This window comes from Numenius arquata, chromosome 25 (genome assembly GCF_964106895.1).
Source record: "Numenius arquata chromosome 25, bNumArq3.hap1.1, whole genome shotgun sequence".
Classification (NCBI taxonomy): Eukaryota; Metazoa; Chordata; class Aves; order Charadriiformes; family Scolopacidae; genus Numenius; species Numenius arquata.
In genome coordinates, this window is record NC_133600.1 from 1,879,343 (window position 1) to 1,901,730 (window position 22,388).

General features: G+C 58.3%; 2 protein-coding genes across 2 annotated transcripts; one reads left to right on the forward strand and one right to left on the reverse strand.

Annotated features, from left to right (window-relative positions):
• Nucleotides 1-747: 747 nt before the first annotated feature.
• AMH (anti-Mullerian hormone) lies at nt 748-5,019 on the forward strand. Its single transcript, XM_074163716.1, has 5 exons — nt 748-1,333; nt 2,352-2,530; nt 3,459-3,582; nt 3,745-3,937; nt 4,104-5,019. The coding sequence occupies exons 1-5, from the start codon at nt 748-750 to the stop codon at nt 5,017-5,019; spliced, it is 1,998 nt and encodes a 665-aa protein (XP_074019817.1).
• Nucleotides 5,020-6,133: 1,114 nt separating this feature from the next.
• On the reverse strand, nt 6,134-11,141 carry JSRP1 (junctional sarcoplasmic reticulum protein 1). The gene is made up of 7 exons (XM_074164013.1): nt 11,024-11,141; nt 9,514-9,560; nt 8,653-8,815; nt 8,008-8,160; nt 7,869-7,931; nt 7,583-7,725; nt 6,134-7,454 (listed from the first exon to the last, which is right to left on the reverse strand). The coding sequence occupies exons 1-7, from the start codon at nt 11,139-11,141 to the stop codon at nt 6,912-6,914; spliced, it is 1,230 nt and encodes a 409-aa protein (XP_074020114.1). The 3' UTR covers nt 6,134-6,911.
• Between the last annotated feature and the right edge of the window lie 11,247 nt (nt 11,142-22,388).

The window sequence follows — 22,388 nt, forward strand, 5'->3', positions numbered from 1 at the left end:
CCTGAGTGTGCGCCGGAGCTTTTTGGCAGGTACCGTTCCCCCTGCCCTCCCTTGCCAAAAAAAGGCAATACCTTGGGTGGGTGGGTGGGTGGGTGGGGAAGCTTCTCGGGGGGGGGATTTGGTAATTCCAAGGGTTAGAGTGAGTGTTGGCATCTTATAGAGGGGAAAAATCCTTATAATACGTGTGTGGTGAGACTTTCTAAGTCAACTCTTCAGTGTCCAAGCTGCAGCGGGTGAGGTGCCCGCCCAGGGGGGAGCCAGGAGGACACTTTATGTGCATTTTTACTTAGTTTCTGCCCGTTATCTGTCCTCATCTCCCTCCTCCTGGTCTGGCTAATTCTTCCCTCCTGGTGTTTCACTGCCGATGGGAATAGTATGTGCCAGTCCCCATGAAGATCCAAGTCTAGACGTCCATCCTCCTTTAGAAAACATCTGAAGTCAAGGACGTGCGTCCCTACAAGTAAAGGAAACAGCTCAATTTTGTTGGTTTTTTTTTTTTTTTTTTTTTTTTTTACATTTCCAATACTAGATGCAAACCCAAAAATAGAACAAAAAAAGTTTCTTTGAAACATCCCTCCCTCCTCTCCAGCATGACAGCCTTTGAGTTTCGCAGGGGAGGTGTGTTGTCAACTCAAGGCCACCGGTTTTTAAAAGGGAGATGCCGTCCTCCCCTCCCGCCCGAGCCTTCTGAGATGCACGTGAGCGGCTCCAGCGACTGCCTGGGGAGAAGCTGAAGTGGGAAGGAAGATGAGGGCTGCTCTCGGGGTGCTCTTGCCCTGCTTGGTGCTGTCGCTCCCCTCCGCAGCACTTCCCAGGAAGGGGAGTGCGGGGGAAAGAGTCCCCCCAATCCACCCCCTGGAGCTGGGACTTGAAGGAGAGGAGAGAAAGAGAGAAAATGTGAGTTTACAGGAAAGAGTGAGACCCAGCTCAGCAGCGAGATCGAGGATGACTGTGGCTACTCGCCTCTTTTCAAAGCCTGACCCAGGAGCAAGATGCTTCCCGGGGATGGCTGACGATGGGGGCATCAGCTGGGCCGGCTCCAGCCTGCACCCGTGGCCACTGGGGGGGCTGGAAGGGCCCGTGTGCAGGGTGAAGATGGACCAGGATGGGCTGACCCCAAGGCACCTGGAAGTTGTGGGGGTTCTCACCCACTATGAAAGCACCTTCATCAAGCTGTTGAGACAAGGCACCGGCTGGGAGGAGAGCTCTCTGGAGACCTTCGGGCTCTGCCCGGCTGGGGAGGCGGGTGCTGCTCTCCATCCCCTGAAGCGCATCCATGCGCACGTGGTGGAGCCGGGGCAGGATCGGTTCCTCGTGCTGCATCTGCAGGAAGGTTGGTGCGAAACCCCTGCGCCGAGGCCAAGGCTGTTTCCTTGCCCTAAATCAGAGATTTAAACACAGAATTAAATTTGTGGGGTTGGGTTCCTTTTAAAATTAGACAAGTGGCGCAGTAAAACGTCGTCTTTAAGAAGCTTTAGTGGTGACAACAGCTTGGGTGGAACAGGGTGCCTCGTCCCTGCCTGGGACTAATGCCCAGGTGCCACAGTCTCAGTGGCATCTCCTCTGCTGTCGAGATAATGAGTATTTCTCCCTTTCTGCCTTAACGAGGTGGGGTAGGGCCCCATCCCAACTCTGTCCGACTGGGAAAAGAGAGGGTTGGGTGAGTGGACCTGGCTGTTCCTGCTGTGGCATGAGCCCCGGTGGCTCGCAGTGGGCTGCAGCACACGCCGGTCTCTGGTGGTCGGTGCTGCCGGGGAGCCCGGGGTCCGGCTGCTTTGTGCAGCTTCAGCCTCATGCGAAACCCAGCGACGCGTGTCCCTCTGCCCCATCTCGGTGGTGAGTGCTCTGCCTGAGGGAGGGCACCCTGGCTGAACCCTGGGGTTTATTCCTCTGTACCAAGAGGGTCGCGGTTGTTCCTCTCTTGAAAGCTCTTCCTCCCCTCCCGGATTTTGGATTTTCAGCTGACCCGGCCGGTGCCGGGAAGCGACTTTTCCCCAGGCAGTGCTGCTGGCTGCGATGCGATGGCCGCGATGTCCTCAAGCCACCAGCAGAGCTGCCATGGGAGAAGAGATTTCCATGGGGATCTGCTCATGAATATTTGCCAGAGCCGCTCCAGGAGCACGGCAGCCCCTGGCTCACTGGGGCTACAGGGTTTGCCCCGCTCACCCCCTCCCTGAAACCAGAAAGGGCATTTGCTGCGTCCCTCCACCCTGATGGCTCCCATCCTGGATGCTCTCGGCCACCGTGTGGGACTGGTTCTCAGTCCCAAAGCCCCTTCCTCACCCATCACCCCCCCGGATCCCTGCAGCCACCGGAGGCACCATTCACCCCCTCTGTCTTCTCCTTTCCAGTGAGGTGGGAGGCCCAGGCGAAGCTGTGGTTCCAGCTGGTTTTCCAGGCGGAGGTTGGCCGGTCACTGGGAGAGCTGCAGGTCGCTCTGCTGCTCTTCTACCTGGGCAAGCGAGAGGGGCCGGGGGCCGGGCACCGGGAGGAGCTGCTGGCCACGGGCACGGGGCTAACACGGGAGCAGGTGGGTGGCCGCAGCCAGGGGGGTCCAGTCTTGGGTGCAGGGAAGGTGTGTGTGTGGGGTGTCTTGGATCTGCTAGCCCAGTCCCTTTTCCGTCCCTTCCCAGCCCCTTTTCCGTCCCTTCCCAGTCCCTTTTCTATCCCTTCCCAGTACCTTTTCCATCCTCTCCCAGCCCCTTTTCCGTCCCTTCCCAGCCCCTTTTCCGTCCCTTCCCAGTCCCTTTTCTATCCCTTCCCAGTACCTTTTCCATCCTCTCCCAGCCCCTTTTCCGTCCCTTCCCAGCCCCTTTTCCGTCCCTTCCCAGTCCCTTTTCTATCCCTTCCCAGTACCTTTTCCATCCTCTCCCAATCCCTTTGCCATCTCTTCCCAGTCCCTTTTCCATCCTCTCCCAAGCCCTTTTCCATCCCCTCCCAGTCCCTTTGCCATCCCCCCCCCCGGTCTCTTTCCCGTCCCCTCCCAGCATCCCTGCCCTGTCGCACCCTCCCGCCGGGCCCGAGCCGTGCCTGAAGATGGTGCTGTTACCCTGTCCCCAGCTCCCGGCAGGGACAGAGGGACAGCCCGCCGTGCCCAGCCCGTTCTGGGGGTCCCGGCTCCCCACTTGCCCCGGGGCTCTCCAGCCTGTCCGGGGGCGGCAGCCGCGGCCCCGCTGCCGGGAGAAGTGGGTCTGGGGCCGCTCGGGGCTCTCTGCCCACCCGTGGGTCCCCCCCTGCACCCCACGGCTCCCGCAGCAGCTCTGGGGCCGGGTGGGAAGTCCCCCTGCCCGCTCTGCTCCCGCTGGTCCCGACCCTCCCATTTTGCTGCACCCCGGGCCACCGTGGACTGCTGACCCGGAGCCAGCGGGGACCACAGTGGGGGGGGGGGGATTATTTGAGCATCCCCCTCCCCGTGATGCCTCACCCACGTCCTCGGTGTGTCTTTTGCCTCCGTGCAGAGCCTCTGCCTGGCCAGGGACACCCAGTACCTGGTCCTGGGAGCCACCGTAGCATCTGTCACCCGCACCAGCGAGGAGCTCAGCTTCCAGGCTTCCCTGGCCATCAGGCGTCGCGGGGAGGGAGGTAGGGACAGGGGAAGCTTACGGCATTTGGGACACCAGTGTCCGTGCCCTCTGTGCCCTGACTTGGGCGTTTGGGATCCCCTCAATCCTGTCTGTAATGAGGGGCTTTGGGGACATGTGGGGGACCCCAGACCACTCTCCTCACCGTTCCTCTTCCCACCAGGTGTCCCCTTGTCCCCCACGGAGACCCAGCAGCTCCTTTTTGGCTCTGATGACAAGTGCTTCACCAGGATGACCCCTGTGCTGCTCCTGCTGGCCAAGTCACGGCAGGAGGAGGAGGAGGAGATGGCTTTGGCCCCTTCTTCCTACCTCTCTGCTGACGGGGTGGTGGACATGGCTCCGTACCCACAGCTCAGGTCTGTGTCCCTCACCGCAGCCATGGAAAAACAAAGGAGCTGGGAGCTGGGAGGGAGAAAGGGGCAGCCCCAGCCCTTCTGCCATGGGGTGGCGGTGGGAGGATGTGGGGCAGGGACCCCTGAGGTACCAGGGGACTCCATGACCTTCCCTGTGCTCTCCTTGCAGCCCACCCCAGGCCGGGACCGAGGAGCTGCTGTCCCCCACAGCCCCGAGCCAAGCCAACACTTCGGCCCCGGCGCCCGGTGGCAGCAGCCAGTTCCTGGGCATCCTCACCCAGTTCATCCGCCAGGTCCTGAGCCCCTCCAGCGAGCCGCCCCCCCAGCCCAGCTCCCACCACTGGCTGGACTTCCAGGTGATGGAGACCCTCCCTCACCAGCTGCTCAACCTGTCGGAGGAAGCGGCGCTGGAGCGGCTGGTGCAGTCGGAGGAGCCCTCGGTGCTGCTTTTCCCCCAGGACAGCGGAGCCGTGCTGGAGCAGCACTTGGGGGACTGGCAGCCGGAGGGGACCGTGCTGCAGCTGCTGATGGGCAAGCTGCAGGCGGTGATCCAGGAGTTGAGGGACATCCCAGCTTTCCAAGCCAACACGGGGCTTTTCCAGCATCTCCTGAGCTTCTGCTACTACCAGCCGGGGCCGGCTGAGGCTCAAGCCGTCGGGCGGCCGCCCGGCTCGGGGAAGGTCCACGCGCTGCTGCTGCTGAAGGCGCTGCAGACGGTGCGGGCGCGTTGGCAGGAGCGGCGGAAGGTCCTGCGGCAGAACCGCAGCGCCCGGCACCAGGCCCACTGCCGCCTGCAGGAGCTGACCATCGACCTGCACGACCGCAAGTTCATCGTCATGCCCACCGTCTACGCCGCCAACAACTGCGAGGGTCCCTGCAAGCTGCCCCTCTCCACCCGCGTCCCCAGCTTCTACTCGCACACGGTGCTGCTGCTGGGCATGCAGGAGCGGGGCTCGCCCCTCCAGCGGGCTCCCTGCTGCGTGCCCGTCCGCTACTCGGACCAGCTCATCATCAGCCTCTCCACAGAGGGGCTGGAGGTCCGCAAGTTCCCCAACATGGTGGCAGAGGAGTGCGGCTGTCGGTAGAGCCCCCCCCTGCCCACCTCCCCGCTCGCCCTCATCCCGCTTCCCCTCTGTTTTTGCCCTCGCAGCTGGGGAGCTGGTGCTTCTTGCCGAGATGGGAGCTCCCCGCCTGTCCTTTCCCCATGGTTTGGCTCGTTAGCATCGCTCTGGTTCTGGGTTCTGTAGCCGTGCTGGTCCCTAGGGGCTGCTCTGTTGCCCCACGCTGGCTCCTGAGGCCGGGGATGCCCGAGGTGTCCATGGGTCCGTGCCGCAGCGTGGCTCTGACCCCACAGTGGGCTTTGGGCTGGATACAGGCACCACGGGGCCACCGCAGGAGGGCAAGGCTTGGTGGAGCCGGCCAGAATCACGCTTATTTACCCCTTGCCTTCTCCTCCCGGAGCGGCTGGGCACAGCAGTTGTTGCTTCCTCCAAGCTCCCCCCAACTCACAGCATCCTCTGGCTGTTTCCCAGCCCACGGCCTGTCTCTAAGCCCCCACTGGCCACACGGCTCCACCTGAAAAAGCAGAACAAGAGGCAAAAATCCCCCAAAGCAGGGACCAGGATCATCTGTGCCTTCACCCAAGCGTGAGCCAGGGGTCGTGGAGAGCTGCTGGCGGTGGCTCAGGGCTCCCTGCCGGGTCACGTCTGCATCACCCTGCACTGACCCTGCTCCCGGGGGGCTGCCAGAGCTGGGGGACGAGGGGAGGGAGGGCTGAGAGAGGGGAGTGATCCCGTTACACCTCCCGGGCTGCTCACGCCATTAACAGGAGCGGCTGCAAATGCTGCCAAAGCACCTGCTCCGTGTCCCTGTCGGCGTCAGCATGGAGCCCGGCTGCCCCCGGATCATCTTCCCAGCTCAGCCCAGCCCTCAGCGAGACACCCCATGGGCTGCCACAGGGTCCAACCCCCTGGAAAGGAGCTCCTGGGCTTTTCCCGGCTGCAGAGAGCAGCTCTTGGGCTTTGCAGTGTCCCCACGGGGCTGGTGGGGGTATGGCCGGAGGCTGGCACACACCAGCCCCCATCCAGTAGCCCACACAGGCACCCACACTAGCCCCGAGCCCCTGTGTGCTGGGGAAGGTGGGGGGCACAGAAAACACACAAAGATAACCAGGGACAAGAGCTTTTCTCATTTTTCTTTAAAACATTCAGTTTAATACCTTATTAAAAATGAAAATAGTTTATTTTAACCTCTATTGATATAGCAAATGCTGAAACCTGCCGTGGGTTGGGGCTGTGAACGTCTCCGGTAGCTGCTGCAGCGCTGCGTGGTATTGCACTTGTGTTTGGTTCCTAAAAGCGACTCTGTGAAGGCAAAGCCCGAAGGGATCCCCGGGTGATGGGCTCTCCAGCCCTGCTATGTTACCAGCAAGCTTCGCATCACCCTGCAGTGACGGGCACCTGGGGTCCGGGGACGGTCAATCCTCCGACATCCCTCCCAGGATGGGTGCAGCCCGGCTTCGTTAACCCCGAATGCACTTCTCTCTTGATTTGCTTTGAATAAAACCATTAACTGAATCGAAGAGCTACACAGTCTGGAGACAAACTCTGTTCACTGGGATCCCTGTGCCCACTGCGCCGCCCCGATGCCTCGGGGACCACGAGTGAAAATGAACTGCAAGAGAGATTTTGGGTGGGGATGGAGAAATAGCGTGAAGCCCGGATGAAGATGCTCCTTCCCCCAGTCCTTTCAGGTTGCCTTTGTGCGTCTAATCCAGGGGGGGCCCAAAGTCCCTGGGGAGGCGCGTGCCAGGCTCCTGGGCTGCTCTGCTCGGAGATCCTGGAGCGTTGTCTGCTCTGCCAGCCTGGGGACATCCCTGGAGAGCAGGCAGGGAGTGTCAGGGTACCCTTGCCGGGGGCGGTGGTGGGGTTGGACCCCCCTGGATTCAGCATCCTCCAGCCCCTCAGTTGCCCCAGCCTCAGTCGCGCCTCTTGCCCTCCCTGGACCTGGTGGTGCCTTCCTTCCCTGGGCTGGCCACCGGCTCCCAGGGCTTCTTGCCCTTCTGCTGCCGCCAGTCCCGCTTCGGGCTCTCTCTGCCGCCGTCGGTCCTGCCAGGACGGCCCTTCCACCCCTCCTTCCTGGGCTCATCCCGCTCCCGCCGGCTCTCCTTCCCCTCCCGGCCCCGCTTCCTCTGGGGCTGCTGCTCCGGCTCCCGGGGGGCTCTGGGGGCTCTGCTGGGCTTCTCCCCCTGGGGCCTGTCCTTGGCTCGTGCTTCCCTCCGGCTGCTCCGCTCTGCCTGGGCGGCACGACCCTCCCGGGCCTTCTCCTCCTTCTCCACCTTCTCCTCCTTCTTCTCCAGCTTCTTCTCCCGGCTCTTCTTCACTTCCATCACAACTGGTGGCACCTCGGGGACATCCACAGGCTCTTTATCATCATCCTCATCCTCATTCTCATCCTCATCCTCATCCTTATGCTTCGGTGCCGAGCGGCCAAACCACTTCTTGAAGATCCAGGGCTCTGCCTAGGAGGGGACAGGAGGGACCAGGTGATGCAGCCCAAGGGACCATGACCCTTCTCCATCCCTCCCCCGGGGATGAGATGCTCCCCCCCATGAGGATGCTGCTTCTCCCCCCCACCCTGGACCCGTACCAGGTTGCTGTCAGCCTCGTCGTCATCTTCACCATCATCGCCCCCGTCATCGTCACCATCATCGGCCTCGACCATGCTGCTCTCCAGCTGGGGAGGCTGCGCAGTCACCACTTCTTGGACCTCCTCCTTGGTGCTGACCACCTCTGGGAGGGGAGAGGGACAGGCCACCATCAGCAGGGGATGAGGCTGGGTGTGATGTCCCAGACGTGGGGGTCCCCAGGGCCACCCCACCCTGGGACGTGGCCCCATCTGGGAGATTGGGGCAGCTCGGAGCATCTGAACCCACCGTGAAGGGGAGGTGGTGGAGGGTCCTGCCTGCCGCGGCTGATTCCCTCCCTGGAGCACGGCGCTGGAAGAGAGGAGGAAGAGGAGGTGGCAGCAGGGTCCTGGCCACCCCATCCCCCTCTGTCCGGCTCCCCGCTCACCTTGGAGCACCTGGAAGGTGACGCTGAGCAGGGCGACGACGGAAGCCACCAGGATGCACTTGTTGAGGGTGAGCCCTTCCCAGAGGAGCGGCTCCTCCGCGGGGTCCAGGCTGGGGGGCTCCACCTTCCTCTGCACGGGGAGGCTCTTGGGGACTGGGGAACCCCCCAAGGGAAACAGCGTTACTGGGGGAGCTGGGGAGGGGCAAAGGGCTCTGTGCTGGGGTGGGTGCGAAGGGCAGGGGCAGGAGCTGCCTGCCCTCCCCCTGCCAGCAGAGAAAGGTGTCTGCAAGCAGGGGTGGGGAAAAGAGTGTGATTGGGGGGGGGGGGCTGAGTCCAAGGTGTTTGGGCCACAATGGCGTTATGGCATCCTGGGGTTCAAGTGGGGAACACCTCTGCCCATGCTCTGGGCTCCGCTGCTGCCGGCCCAGCAGGTCCAGGCAGGACAGAGAGGAGGAGGAGGAGGAGGAGCAGGGTTTGGCAGGTGGATGAGAAGCCCCGTCTCTGTGTCGCTGAGCTCCCGGGGGACTCTGGAGAGCAGAGCTCATCCCATCACCGCTCCATGGCTGAGGACACAGGACAGGGTCTATGCCTCTGGGGCCAGGCTTGGCCATTTTGGGACAGAGAAGGGCTTTCCTGCACACCTACCTGGAGGTGATGAAGTGCTGCCTTTGGCTCCCACCTTCTCCACCCGCTTCTTCTCCGCTGCTTTCTTGTCCCCGCCGAGTGGCGCTGGCTCTGGCATGCTCAGCTCAGGCTCGTCTGGATCCTGCTCAGAGACACCAAGCCGGGTCCTCGCCTCCTCTAGCCCCTGCGGGGAAGGGTGCGAGTGTGGCCGGGGGTGCAAGAGCATCGCATGGCCCCATGGGGAAAGCAAACAGCGTGGTCTGTGCCCCCTCCCAGAACAAGGGGTGCTCAGGGACCTGCTCTCTGCACTCCACAGCCTGTGGTCACCGTCCCCGGGTCTCCCGGGGCTGAGCCGATGCTGTCACCATCCCCGAGCGGTGCTAACACGGCTCGTCACGGCTCCTCGAGCACCTAACCCCCCTGCGTGTCTTTGCATCCACAGCCTTAAAAACACTTTGGGGTGATTTTTTTTTAATTTTTTTTTTTTTTTTAAATTTTTTTTTTTTTTGTCTGCTAAGAAGGATTTAGCCACTAGCTGGCTCCGTGCTGCAGAGAAGGCGCCAGGGTGCGGCTGCTGACCCCCCCCTGGGCTGCACTTGAGCAAGCCCACCCCACCATGCGTTGGGGTCTGCTGGGCTCGGTGCTGCCGGGGACCGGGGGTCTGGTGGCCGGGCTGGCTGCTGGCTTGTGTCAGCGGCACCGGATCGGTGCCATGAGAGAGAGCACAGCCCAGGTCAGTGACAGCGACAGCTGAGGGACGCAGCCTTCGGCTCCCCCGGGAGGGACACGCTGCAACACCCCCCCAGAGCCTATTCCTGGGGGGAATGTGGCTGCAGGACAGCCCCTCCTCAGCCCCCCGGCCCCGGGATGCTCCACACTTACATGGGCTCTACCGCTCTCCCCGTCGCTGCTCACCGCTGTGTCAGTATCTGTTAAAGACAAGCACAGGGCAGTTCATTAGGTGGTGAATTAGGTGGGCATCACCAGGGGCTGGGGGCTCGTGGTCTTCTCATTGCCACCCGCTGGCCCAAAGAGTGGGGACATCATGGCCATATTTCCCCCATTAGCGCAGCCGGGTCACCCCTGGAGAGGTATCAGAAGACAGGTAAAAAGCGCCCCCCCGGCCATTGTGGCAAGGTCGGGGTGTAAGAGTAGAACCACTCAGGTCTGCGACTGCTGAACCCCAAAACGTCATGGGGCTGAGCCAATATGGCTCAACCGCCTATCGTCCTGGATATCCTCGGGGAGCTGCAGCCGAGAGGGATGGTGACCTCCCTGCCAAGGTTCACGGGGGGGGACCAACACCTCAGGGAGCACAGACACAGACACCCTGAAAACACGTGGCTGGAGGCTGGAAGGTTGGAGCCTAGACAGCAGGACAAGCTCCAGGTACCATGGAGCAATCAGACCTCAAAGAAGACCTCAAGCCACCCAAGAAGACCGTGAAGCTCGGGGATGACTCTCGGGGTTTTACCCAGATGTGAAGAGGGAGAGAAAACCAGAGGGTCCCGAGGGCTCTGCAGGGGTTTGATGCAACCAAGGGCTGGGGAGCGTGTGAGGCTCCTCAGGCTCCCCGGGGGTTTCTCTGCCCCTGGCTCTGGGGTGAGCTCTGGGGGTGAGGAGACATCGACACATCCCAACACCGAGCAGCCCCCAGTGCCCCTGGCACCTCCGAGCGCAGCCCTCGCTCCGCTGGGGTCTGGATGCCACATCCCTGCAAACCCTCACCAGAATTTTTGCCCCCTTTGAGCCGGATTTAGTTTATTTTCCCCCAGTGGAAGAATGAACGCTGAGAAAAAAATGCCCATTCCCAGGATGGAATCTAAGACACGATATTGGAAGCAAAACAAATAAATAAGAGGAAGCCTGTCGGCTGGGGAACCGCGGCCTGAAAGGTCTTTGCTTTCAAGAGGAAATAAGAAAAAAGTCTTCGCTTTTGTTTTAGCGATGGTGAGTCCGATCCTTTCTCTGCTGGGAGGTGAAGGAGCTGCCCCAGGACTCTCGTGTTGCCTCGGGGGGTTCCCAGCCCCAAAGAAACCACAAAGATGGACAGTTTTTCCTTAAAGAGTTTTCCCCCCATGTGCTTGTTGTGTTTTTGAGCTACGCAGCTATTCACACTTTTTTTTTTGAGCAAAGATGAGCCCGAGGAAGATGGAGGAGGGCACGAGCTTCCATTCCTCTTTACGCTGGCCATGGCCGACATCCACACGGGGTCGGCACCGTGTGGGTACCCCTCGATGTCCAAGGTCGCCCTGTGATTTCACTGTACCACAAAGGGCCATCTCTGCTGGGTCAAGCCCTCTCCTGTGGGGCTTCAAACACAACGGCAGTGGTGCTGGCACGGCCACGGCCAGCACCTCCCAGCCACCGGCTCGCGGTGAGGACAAGGTACCTTTTCTCCCGTCCTTCCTCGGCCGCCTCTGAGCGCTCCCCGCCTGCCTGGGCAGCTCCTCGGTGGCCTCGGGGCATCCCAAGTCTTTCTCCAACACCTCACTGGGACCTGCTGCCATGTCACTTGGAGGGACTCTCACTAAACCGAGAGGGATAAAACAAACGCCGGGGGGTCAGCGGTGCCCCGTGGCTGTCCTGCCACGTCCTCGCTGTGGTCCCAGGTCCCTGCTGGGCTCAGCCGTGGGGTGCCGGGCTGTTCCCACGCCTCCATCCCTTTGACTTCACCCAGATGGAGGAGCCCAAACCACCTCCAGCCCCCAGCTTTGGCTGCAACGGCTGCAGGGCTCCATGACAGCCACACTGCAGCCATCCTCCCCCTGCTCCGAGCGCCCCGTGGGCGCTAACTCGCTCCCAGAGCTGACCAGCTCCACACCCGGGTCTGTTCCACCCTGGATAGGAGATGGAGTCTGTGCCCCAGTGGGAGGTGGGTGCATTTCAGGGCTCCACAGCCCCCATGGGATCCTCATCCCCAACCGGGATGGGTCGTGTCACCCGCAGGACCAGGTTTCCTGGGGCTGGTTCCTACTGGAGCGGCTCCAGCACCAATGTACCAAGCAAATGGCCACTGCCCAGGCCAAGCAGAGCAGGGATGGTCACCAATGCTGGAGACAGCTTGTCCATGGCAGGGTTGGTCCCCCAGAGCCCCAAAGCCCAGCTCTAGCCCTTGGCTCACACCGACTCCTGCTCAGGAGCCCTCCCGTGTGACTGCTCGACGTGTCCATCCCATCCCCGGTGCTGCCCGATGCTCCCACTCCCTTGGACACACACTGCACATGCACAAATGCACAAAATGCACAAAAATACACAAAACTAGAGACATCCAATGAATAAATCGTCTCCGCTCTGCTGTCGCTGGGACTTTTCCTGCACGAGCTCCCGAGGTTGCCTCTACCGCTGACTCACATCAAAGAAACTTCCAAAAATAGTCCCCTCGCCCGCCCTGCTCTCCCTGTGCACGCTCCCATGGCAGCACCGGGACGGGCCCCGTGGCCCCCCATCTGCCGCCGGCTGGCAGCGGGGCGAGCGCTGCCTCGCGGGCTGTGCCCATGGGCTGCCCAACATCCACCTGCAAGGGTTAAAAGCCACAGAAAGCCCTACCTGGGGCTCGACCACCGCTGCTGCCTTGCCTCCAGCCCCCCGGCTGGCTCTGGCTCTCCGGGGTAATAAACAGCAACAGCTGCCGAACGGTGCAGGAGCAAAATAGCACCCAATCACCGGGAGCCGGAGCACCCGCGCTTCAGCCCCAGAAAAGGCAGTTTAGCCCCAGGCATCGAAAGCAGGGGCTGCCCCACTGCAGGGGGACAGGGCTCTCAAGGGGATGCACCTGGGACGCGGCTTGTCCCTCTGTGAGCCCACCCTGGCGAGCACGAAGAGGGGAGAAGGGGCCGTTTGCTCCCCATCGCAGGGTTTCTGAGCCAGCCAAGGGATGGACACGGGTGCCAGGGATGCAGAGAGGCAGATCAGAAGCCTGCCAGGCATGGTTAAGAAGGTGGTGCAAGAAACAGGAGGAGCAACCCCCCTGGGACCAGCAGTGCTTAGACAACCCCAGTGAAAACCGCTTTTTGCTGGTATTTAGAGAAGGTCCTTTGCTCTCCAACCCCTCTGTTCCCTCAGACAGGTCCCCAGGGGCCCTGAAGCAGCCACTGGCACCTCTTGGGGAGGGATGCGGTCCTCGCCGCAGCTTCCCACTCACAGGAGGTAGTGAGGAGATGAAGCATCTCTCATGTGGGGAGCCGAGAAGGACCATGGGGCTCTGGCCCTGGCTGGGAAGGTTACCCAGGGCCCCCAGCTCAGCACGGGCAGGTACAGCCTCGGGCAGAAGCGCCTGTCCCAGGGGGTGGGGTGCAGCCGTGGCTGGTACCAGCCCAGTTCATTTTGGAGGCATCCTGTTTGTGGACATCTCTCTTTATGGAGAGCCACTTCTGGAAAGGCTTCAGGTTTTAAAAAAAAAACAGCCCCAAAACTGTTGACGTTTCACATCTGCAGTATCGACATTTTTCTTTAGCAGAGGTGTGAAAGGGCTTTGATTGGAAGATGTAAAGGAGGAATAAACCGGGTGCTGGTATCCCGGAGGGCACTTAGCGTTTTTCCCAGGCTCCGGACACCCACTGAGACTGGGTCACGGTCCTGCTTTAGGATCACGCAGCAAACGAACTCAGGAGCAGTCCTCTGCTTTCCAGGGCAGGGATTTCCCCCCTTTGGCAGAGACAGGACCGAGCACACCGTGAACCCTGCTGCGGTACAAAGAACGCACTGCAGAAGCTGAACGCAGATGGAGGAAGGGCTGGAGCTGTAGACACACACACACACACACACACACACAGGTGTGCCAGGGCTGCGGGCACCCACGCCAAGGGTAGTTTTCTCAGTTTTATTCCTGCTCCAGTAAGGTCAGGGCTGTTAACTGGCAAGCTATGTTTGCTTTATAGGGGCGTAATGAAAGCAGAAAAATCATAAATAGGCCAAATGAAAATCCCTTCTCCCTGTTAATGATGTTTCTCATGGTGTTTGCAGGTTCCTGAGCTTATTCCTGCCTCCCGGGGGCGAGCTGGGCCTCCCAGGAAAGAGCCCAGGGGTTGAACAGGCAACATCTGCACACACAGAGCTTGGGCAAAACATCTTCCCCCTTTGTCCCTACGTGGGGCCACAGGACAGAGAGCTCTCCTCACCCTTTCCAGGACTTTTCAACACCAAGTTCCTGCAGCGGGGAGGGATCGGGAGTGGTTTTGCCTCCACATGTTTAGCTCTGAGCAGTTCCCCGCTGAGCTGCAAAGCCTCCATCTCCATCAGACAATTTATCCCAGGCAGGTGGAGGAAAGAGATTCCCAGAGGCAAATTCTTTCTTAATCCCTTGAACCCCCCAAATCTCGGCTTTTCCCTTGCCCTGAGACTGATAAAAGTGTCCCTGGGACGGGGTAAGCTCAGAGAGGGGGAAACACAATCCGGCTGTGAGATGGGGCAGAGAGAAAGGTGGAAAAGCTGGGGAGGGCAATCAAGCAGCGTGATGGACGGGGGCCCGGCTGCACACAGGCTGTGCTCCACGTCCAGGCTAAATATTGACTCTCTGGCTTTGGCTTGATAACACAAATCTGTCTTCCCTGGCTTCCCGGGCTGTCAGCTTGCCTTGGATTCACGTGGGTGCATCTCCGGCCACAGCGCTTTGCTGCGGCTTCGTGGTTTGTGGTCCAGACGGACGGAGCTGTGCTGCAGCATCCCCTCGCTTCTATGGCAACGCTCATTTATCCTCCCACCAGGACACCATCTCCTTTCTCCCTGTCTTTAATAACTTGCAGTTAAAAGGCAATCATAAAGACATAAAATGAGTCACTGATTATTTTCGGCACAGGTTAGTTCTGGGGATGAATTTTCTTTTTCTCTGTGCAATTCCCCCTCTCCCCAGAGCTACGGCAGCCCCAGCCTGACTCCATCTCCTCCTGCCGCAGGTACAAGGGGAGGCAGATGCTCGAGCTGGTTCTGCAGGTGGGTTTCCTGCTGTCCTGGCTCTCGGACCCAACCTGCTGGCTCACAGGGCTTGCTGCAGGTTTTTCCCCTGGATTTCATCCCTGGCTCCACCAAACCCACCCGACCGGGAATCAAAAACACGCTTCCAGCCGCCGAAGCATTCATCCTCCAGCCCCTCACACAGGCAGGGTTGGGCTCTTGACCTGGTTTTAAAGATGGGAATTTGGTTGTTGTCTGCAAAGCCCAGGTCCCCTGGGCAAAGCACAGCTCCAGAGGTCGGTCCCTGGTCCAGCAAGAGCCCCGTCACCTCCACACCGGCATCGTCCCTCTGTGCCACTGTGGGTGGCAGTGGGTGCCGGCTGATCGGGGGCTGTACAGCTGAGTGTCCCCCCCGCTGATGGCTGAGCACCAAATACCTGCTGGAGATGCATGTAGTGCCCAGGCCAGGCGTTGCATGGGCTTGTTGTGGGTGCTTCGTGTCTCGGAACCCTCCACCCTTCTCTTAGATGTGGCTGGAGGTTGCCACTGGGCTGAGATGCCAATGGAAGGGGGGAGCAGGGCTGGTGGCTGGAAGAGAGGAACACAGAAACACGATTTCTGAGGAAAATCAGGTGAAAGAGCATCCCGATTCCTTGCACGATCAAAAACCTAAAGGCACAGGTGTCCCCATAGCAACCTGGCCACGTCCCAGCGCCGACAACGATATTCTGCTGACCCAAAATTCCTCTGTCAGTCGGATCCAGCATACATCAGCTCTTCCCATCCTCAGCGGTTGTGCAATGTGCTGAAACTCAGCTGCTGCCTCCTCACCCCGAGGTAGCAACACATCAGCGTCAGCCGGGGAGATTATTTCTCCACGTGATTGCAAGGACCACAGACCTTTACGAGCACTGGCGTTATTAAGAAGAGCTCGGGAAGTTACAGGAAATGAAGAGACGTCTTCTCTCTGCCAGCTGTGCTCCTCCTGTCAAATCCCGATCTATCATCACGGGAGATTTGAGATACGTTGAGCTGAGCAATATCCTTGCGGAGGTGCAGCTAATTGAAAGCCTGGAGCATTTTGGAAGCTGGATGTTCCTGTGGCTTCAGGCCACCAGGCATCGTGGTGGGGCTGGGTAGCGCTGCCCGTGCTGGAGAGAGGCAGCGAGAGACGGAGCATCCTCTGCCCACGGCTGGTATCTGGCCGGGCTCTGCTGCCCGGTGCAATGCCCTGGCTGGATGCTTGCAGGTCACAGCTCTGCTCTGTTCAGCTCAGGGAAAGCATCCGACAGTGGAGAACTGCTGCAAGAACTCAGACCTGGGCCCTTCCCCATGGCGTCAGTGATTTGGTTACCCAGAAGAACACAGCTGAGGTTATCTTTTCCTCCTCTCCTGGGGCATAGGTTTGACATGGTGTGGAACTGGAGAGGAAGAAGATGAGAGCTCTGTGGGACAGGTATCATCTCAGCCCCTGCTTTAAGGAATCACAGCTTGCAACACCTTTGAGGACCTTCTTCTTCCTCTTACCCTGAGCTTTTAGCCATGGGTGAGCCTGGTGGGACAGCAAGCCAGAAACACCATGGGTCTTTGTTTAAAGGCAAGGGGACATCCTGCCCATGGCCCAGGCTGGGAGGACACACCACCACAGGGTCTTCAGGAGCATGATGTTGCAGACCAAGCATCAGGTTAATCACCTGTAGGTACGTTCGTTCAGCCGAGGACAGCAAAGGTGATCACAGCCATCAGAGAAACACTCTTCCATGTCACCTCTGGCTTTCCAGCCCTGAGCTAGAGCCGGCCAGCAAGGGACAGAGCAGCGGCCGTACCGGACACACAGCCCCACCTGGGCAGCAGTGTCCCGATGGTGTTCTGGGTCTAGGTTTTCTCATCATCTTTCCCAGTGGTGATGGAGGAATCGTGCTGGGGACAGGCCTCAGCTTGGCAGAGCTGAGCAGGACAAGGAGCAGCCGCGGTCCTACCCCAGGCCCTGGTCCCTGCAGGACTGGCAGGTGCCACTCAGCACCGTGACAAGAGATCAGGCTGGCAGGGGCAGAAAAACACCACGTTGAACACAGCTGTAACCCGTTGAGAGCTGTGCAGATGTGCTCTTAAGTGAAACGAGCTTGTTAGGTCTCTGCAAAGAGCAGGAGAGGGAATAAGAGAGGGTGTGGGAAGCCCCTTCTGCCCCACACCTCCTCCCACGCTGCGACATCCGTGTCTGGGCCGGGATGAGCGTGGTACAGGGATGCAGCTGGGATCACACACGGCTGATAACACCCACACAAAGTACCGTGGTGCCGCCACAGGCACAGCCTGTCACCGGGCTCACCCTGTCACCTTGCTAAAAACCGTCAGAAGCATTGATCCCCCAGCTCTCTGTGATCTATAGGTATTCAGAGTAGCTCCACATTAAAGCCAACCTGATCACACTCTAATCCACGTGTGACCCAAATACTCTGACTTACAAATCTCAGAGGTTTTTGCTCCCTTTGCCTGGCAGAAGGAGCAGCATTCAGGTCAGCGGGAACAGAAGACGCTGGATCCCATTAAATGCTACTTTTAGTCTCGGCTGCTTTCAGTAATTGTTCCACGATCTGTTTTCTCACAGCCCAGCGCCGCTTAGGGCTAATCATTATTCTCTTTGAAGATTTACAGCTGTTCGTACCTCCGAGGAGAATACAAGCACGCGACTGTTTGAACATGACATTTCAAACGCACTGTCCTTGGAAGTGCCATTTGGGACCCGGGAAAGCGGCCGTGATGGTTGTCCCTTGAAGGGCCACTGTCCCTTGAAGGGCCACTGCTGCTCTGTCACTCTGAAACAGCCGTGTCAGGGGAAACTGAGGCAAAAGGAGATCAAAAGGGAAAGCCAAGCTTTGGGTAAGGAGTGCTGGAACAGCCTGGGAATATCCCAATGATCACAAATCTTCCCCATTTTGACCTCCCTGCAGGAGGGCAGCAGCTGGTTCGTTAGTGTCTTTATCCTAACAAGCTCGTTTCACTTAAGAGCACATCTGCACGGTGAGGCTCAGTCCCCCCGTGCCGGCACCAAGGGGGCTGCAGATGCCAACCCATTCCCAACCAAATCCCATCCAACGAAGGAGCCGCTTCCCTCTGCTCCAAACAACACAGGGCATCGGGACTGAGAGAGCTCTGCTACCGGAGCTGCCCCGCGCGAGGGGCTCGGGGCTGTTCACCTCTCCTCACAGCCGCCGGCCTCCTTGGGATGATGGCATCCCACTGGAGAGCAGGTCCTGCCACTTTTAGCACCTTTCCCAGAGCTCCAGGTTGCCCTGACACCATTAATAACTGTGAAACCCCAGTGGGACCGAGCAGCCATTACAAAAGCCATCAGCCCGTGGCTGCAGAAACACCTTTTTGTCCCTCTGCCATCGCAGGGGGATGCTCGCAGCCCTCGGCAGCCTCGGCACCGGCACCCTCGTACCAGCAGGAGGAGGAGATGGCCTGGGCATGCTGGCTTCAGGTCTTCAGGATTAGGAGGGTCGTAAAAGTACAAAGTCCCCTGCAAAGTACAGCAGAAAGTACTGCAGCGACAGCAAAAAGAACAGGAATTTCCTAATCCCCACCAGATCCTCGGCTGGGGTTTCCCCGTTTCCCAGTGCCTCCCTGCCCAGTTCCCCATTTCTCTCTCTCTTATCGGACAAGGAATTCCCAGGTTAAAATTCAGCAGGCTTCAGAAACCAAGGGCAAAAGTTTCATACAGGCCAGGCTTGTCTGTTGCCTCCTCCCTGCTTCACACCACGTATTTCTTGGTTTCCCTTTGACAGCTGGGGAGGTTTGGGTTCCTCTTTCTTAATAAAATCCCGCCCCCCCCCCCCCCCCAAGGCCAGGACTGGCTGCTCGGGTGCTTGCTGGGGGCCTCACGGATGTGTTTTATCTCCTCTCCGAGGTTTGGAAACTTTGATGATGACTTTCCTTCTCCAACATTTTAGCTGGTCTCCAAAGTACTCTGTGAATTATAAGCAGCACAGAAAAGGCTGGGACCTGGGGACAAGGTTTTTGAGCAAAGTTCCCTTCTGCTGCAGCTTTCCCTCTCCCCGCTTGCATAAAGTGATGCCAAATGAAATACATTATGTAATGGTAATGAGCAAGAAACAAGCAATTTAGGCCTTAAAATAGCAGCAAACTCCCTTTCCCAAAGCCACATTCTTAATTATTCAATTTTCTCTCCTTTTTGCCCACCATCCTTAGCATCATCCTGCAGACAAGGCTTGGGCCAGCGCAGGAAATTCCAAATAAATAATTCTTTGTGTCCGACCTGTTCGAAGGGCTGTAGGAACTGTCAAGCTCTCGGCTCTCATCCTCCTGGGCTAAATTACAAAACATCAAAGCTCCTGATCTTTAATATTTCCTAGTCCTTTCCCAAAATGTCCCTGCTGGTCATTTGTTCCTAAACTATGTCCTGCTCCAACAGCACGCGACAGGATTTGTATATAAAATAAGGCTTGAGGCTCCCCACAGCTGTGACCAAACTACCAGAAGCCCATGGCTGTGGCTGGCTGAAGCAAAGGAGGGGCAGATGGAGAGACGGACAGAGAACGGAGCATCCCCCCTTGCCATAAACCCGGCTTCTATTGACCCCACACCACCAAAAACAGGGAGCCGTGGAGCCAGCCCCCTGCTCTGCCGTGCCGGAGCCAGCCTGATTTTGGCTGGAGCGGACGGTCAGCAGCCAAGCAATTAAATTTCCCCTCCGCCCAGGAGCACAAACACAAAAGCCTTTCGGGAGCATCGCTCCGCTGTCGGCACCCGCGGCCGGGAGCTTGTGCAGGGTCCATCCGTGCGGCGCTAAGAGGGGAGATGCTGCTGCTGTTTATGCTCACAAGGTCACCATTAATACCCGCAGCCTGCGAGGGCTTTGCTGAATTGTCAACGCTTCGCTTGAGACATCGGGTTGCAGGCCAGGAGGAGCGCTGCTGGTCTAAATCCAAGGCAGCTCCTCTGAATCCACGGGGTTATGCTAGATGTACGAGGAAATTACGGAGCTGTGGCTCTTTGGCATCAAAAAGGCCCATCTTTAGGACTGATGCTCATTCACAGCTCCCTGCCATCACCAGAATAGAGTGAATGTCCTGGAAAAGCCAGGCTGCGATCGCCAATGTGCCATGGTTAATACAGGCTTAGGCAGAATTTTTTTATGAATGACAGAGCAGAAGATTCAAGAATGAACCTTGAATGAAAGTGCGTTCCTTGGATAAAAATGGGTTCTTTGGATGAAAGTGGGCTCCTTGGATGAAAACGGGTTCCTTGGATGAAAACGGGTTCCTTGCATGAAAATGGGTTCCTTGCATGAAAATGGGTTCCTTGAATGAAAGTGGGCTCCTTGGATGAAAGTGGGCTCCCCCCCACCTGGCTCTGGGAAGGTCTTTAAAGGGACCTGGACAAGCACCTCCACCCGGGTGGCTCCGAGTTAAGCAATCACTCAGTCTGGAGCACTGCCCTGGTTTTTTATGCTGTTTTCTCACTAATACCACACGGCGATGCGAGTCCCGAGGCTTGCTCTGACAACTGACCCTTCTCTTTTCCCTCCTGAAGAAACCAAACCACCTCCTTCTCACTCTGGTTTCAGCAGCCTGAGCATTTCGGGGCAGGACATAGCCCTCCATGATCACACCTTGGATCACAACAGCAGAGTTCGGCACAGACGGAATTAGTTCCCATGATCGTCTACGACACCAGTCTGGTATTTCTTGGCAAAAAAGGCACAAAGTAATGTAATGAAGTAGTAATGAAATGCGCCCCGGGATGGGGCAGGTAGATGCAAAGACACGCACGGGAGATGGCAGCGTGCCGGTGTTTGCTTACGTGCGCAGCCAGCGAGGACTTGAGGCAGGAGCCTGCAGGGTCTGGTAGTAACAGCTATTTAAAGTGATGATGGAATTATTAAAAAATGGCAACACTGGTGCGTGAGTGGGCAGAGGAGCAGGAGATGAGCTGCTCCACAGCCTGCTCCCAGCAGCAAGGTGCTCAGCATCCCTGCCAGCCAGGCTCTGTCCCCCTCTGTGCCCTCCTCACTCTCAAGTGACCACTGAAGATTTTGTGACTTTGGCTGTACATCCCAACAAAGGGACCAGGGACCCAGATCCAGGTGTAGGCTCCATCCTAGGAAGCAAACCCAGGGCCAGCAGCTGGAAGGGGAGTTTTGGCAGGGCACTGGGCAGGAATTGCATTGTCCTTTCCCAGTTCTGGGGCAGGCATTTGACTTTGAAGCGCAGCTGCCCTCGAGTGGTGTCTCAGGGGGGCGAGTGAAGCCCCGTTAAAGGGATGCACCCTCCCAACACAGCTCCAAGACAAATGTTTAAACACGAATACCCATAGTTTCCTCCATTCCCCTCCCTCCTCCTCATCCCACATGTGCCCAGCCTGCTTCACGCTGGGAGGTATGAAAGCAAAGCCAGCTGAGTCCTTTTGCTGGTTTTTTTTTTTTTTTGTTCCAGTGAAATGCAAACAACAGCCTGATAGAATTTCCTCCTCAAGCCCCAAGTTAGGCCCCAAATTAGCCATTCAAAACCACGAGGGTTTTCTTTCCATAGGAAATGCTACGGGAGTCTCAGGCACCAGCAGCCCCCAGTCTCCAAACGCCATGTTCGCCAGGCTCAGGCCCCAGCACCTTGGGAAGGAGCCAGGTCCCATCAGCACAGCAGAGCAGGTCAGGTCTCTGCAGCTGATTCTATATTCTAGACATCTGGGGATTTTAACCGCAAAAGCGAGAAGAGCACAAGGCACCTCTCCCCTTCAACCACCTCTGTCCCTCCAGAGATGTGGGGTGGAAGAGCCCCTGCCATCCCCACCAGCCACGTGCAGCGTCGGATGGATCCCACACACCACCTGAAAGCCACGTAGGTGACACACACCTCTAACAGATAATTAACGCTGATTATTTCCAACCCTACATAACACAAGGAGGGTGCTAGAGAAACGTAGGGGGGGCAACTCTTCCCTTTCATGCCCACAGAAGCTATCCCCAGCTGGACCACCAACCACCCCCAAATTGCTCCAGGGTCATCACTGGGCTCCTCTGTCCTACAGTGACCAGAAGCTGTGGTGACCCAGCAAGTGAGGAGCAAGAGAATGAGGAAGAAGCTTGGAGAAACCAATCGGCCCACGCCAGAATCCCATTTGGAGTGTTTTGCTCCTGTACGTGGAGGTGAATGATCTCATCGGAGAAGCATCAAAGGCAGCAAACCATTTCTGCAGGTGAATGAACGAGGGAGCCAGGCTGAGAACCCCGGGACAAGCCGAGACGGGTCATGGCACAAGGCAGAGCTGGGGTTTGGCCGCAGGGAGCTTCGAAGCTCTGGGTTGCCTCGTGGGAATTTCTTTTAAAGTCAGGCTGGGGAGGAGTGTCGGTGAGTAACTGCTCCTCGGCAGGTCCAAGAAGTGAATAATTTTCCAAGAATAAAGGTTAAAAGCTTAGAGACTCCAATGAAAGGCGCTCTATAAATAGGCCTAAGTAGGCAGAGCAGTGGGAATAACGGGCAAAAAAACTCGATGTGGAAAAGGGGTGGAAATGATCTGACACCCACGGCGCGACTGGACATGTGGCCGTCTCTGCCAAGCAGATGTTTTCCATATGGTAACACTGAAAAGAATTTTTTTTTTTTTTTTTTTAAAAAAACAACTTTTAGACACCCCTCTGGGAGCACATCCCATTGCACCCCATGCCCGATGAGCGCGGTGAGCAGTCTGAAACCGTCCTGCTCCAGCAATATGTCTTGACTTGTCCCTGGACCAGAGCATCGTGCCGATGTGTGGGACAAGGCACCAGGACAACAGCCGAAATTTGCTGTTGCTCCAAACTATCTCATGGGATGAGTTCTGCTGTGCCCAGAGGAGCTTTCCCA

What these genes read in the sequence shown, in the direction of transcription:
- AMH (XM_074163716.1), top strand. Translation starts at nt 748, where the DNA reads ATGAGGGCTGCTCTCGGGGTGCTCTTGCCCTGCTTGGTGCTGTCGCTC. An exon ending in CGTGCTGCATCTGCAGGAAG is followed by an intron (nt 1,334 to 2,351) that starts GTTGGTGCGAAA and finishes TCTCCTTTCCAG; the next exon opens with TGAGGTGGGAGGCCCAGGCG. An exon ending in CAGGCGTCGCGGGGAGGGAG is followed by an intron (nt 3,583 to 3,744) that starts GTAGGGACAGGG and finishes TCTTCCCACCAG; the next exon opens with GTGTCCCCTTGTCCCCCACG.
- JSRP1 (XM_074164013.1), bottom strand. Translation starts at nt 11,141, where the DNA reads ATGGCAGCAGGTCCCAGTGAGGTGTTGGAGAAAGACTTGGGATGCCCC. An exon ending in CAGCACTTCATCACCTCCAG is followed by an intron (nt 8,161 to 8,652) that starts GTAGGTGTGCAG and finishes GGGGTTCCCCAG; the next exon opens with TCCCCAAGAGCCTCCCCGTG. An exon ending in CACCTTCCAGGTGCTCCAAG is followed by an intron (nt 7,932 to 8,007) that starts GTGAGCGGGGAG and finishes CCTCTCTTCCAG; the next exon opens with CGCCGTGCTCCAGGGAGGGA.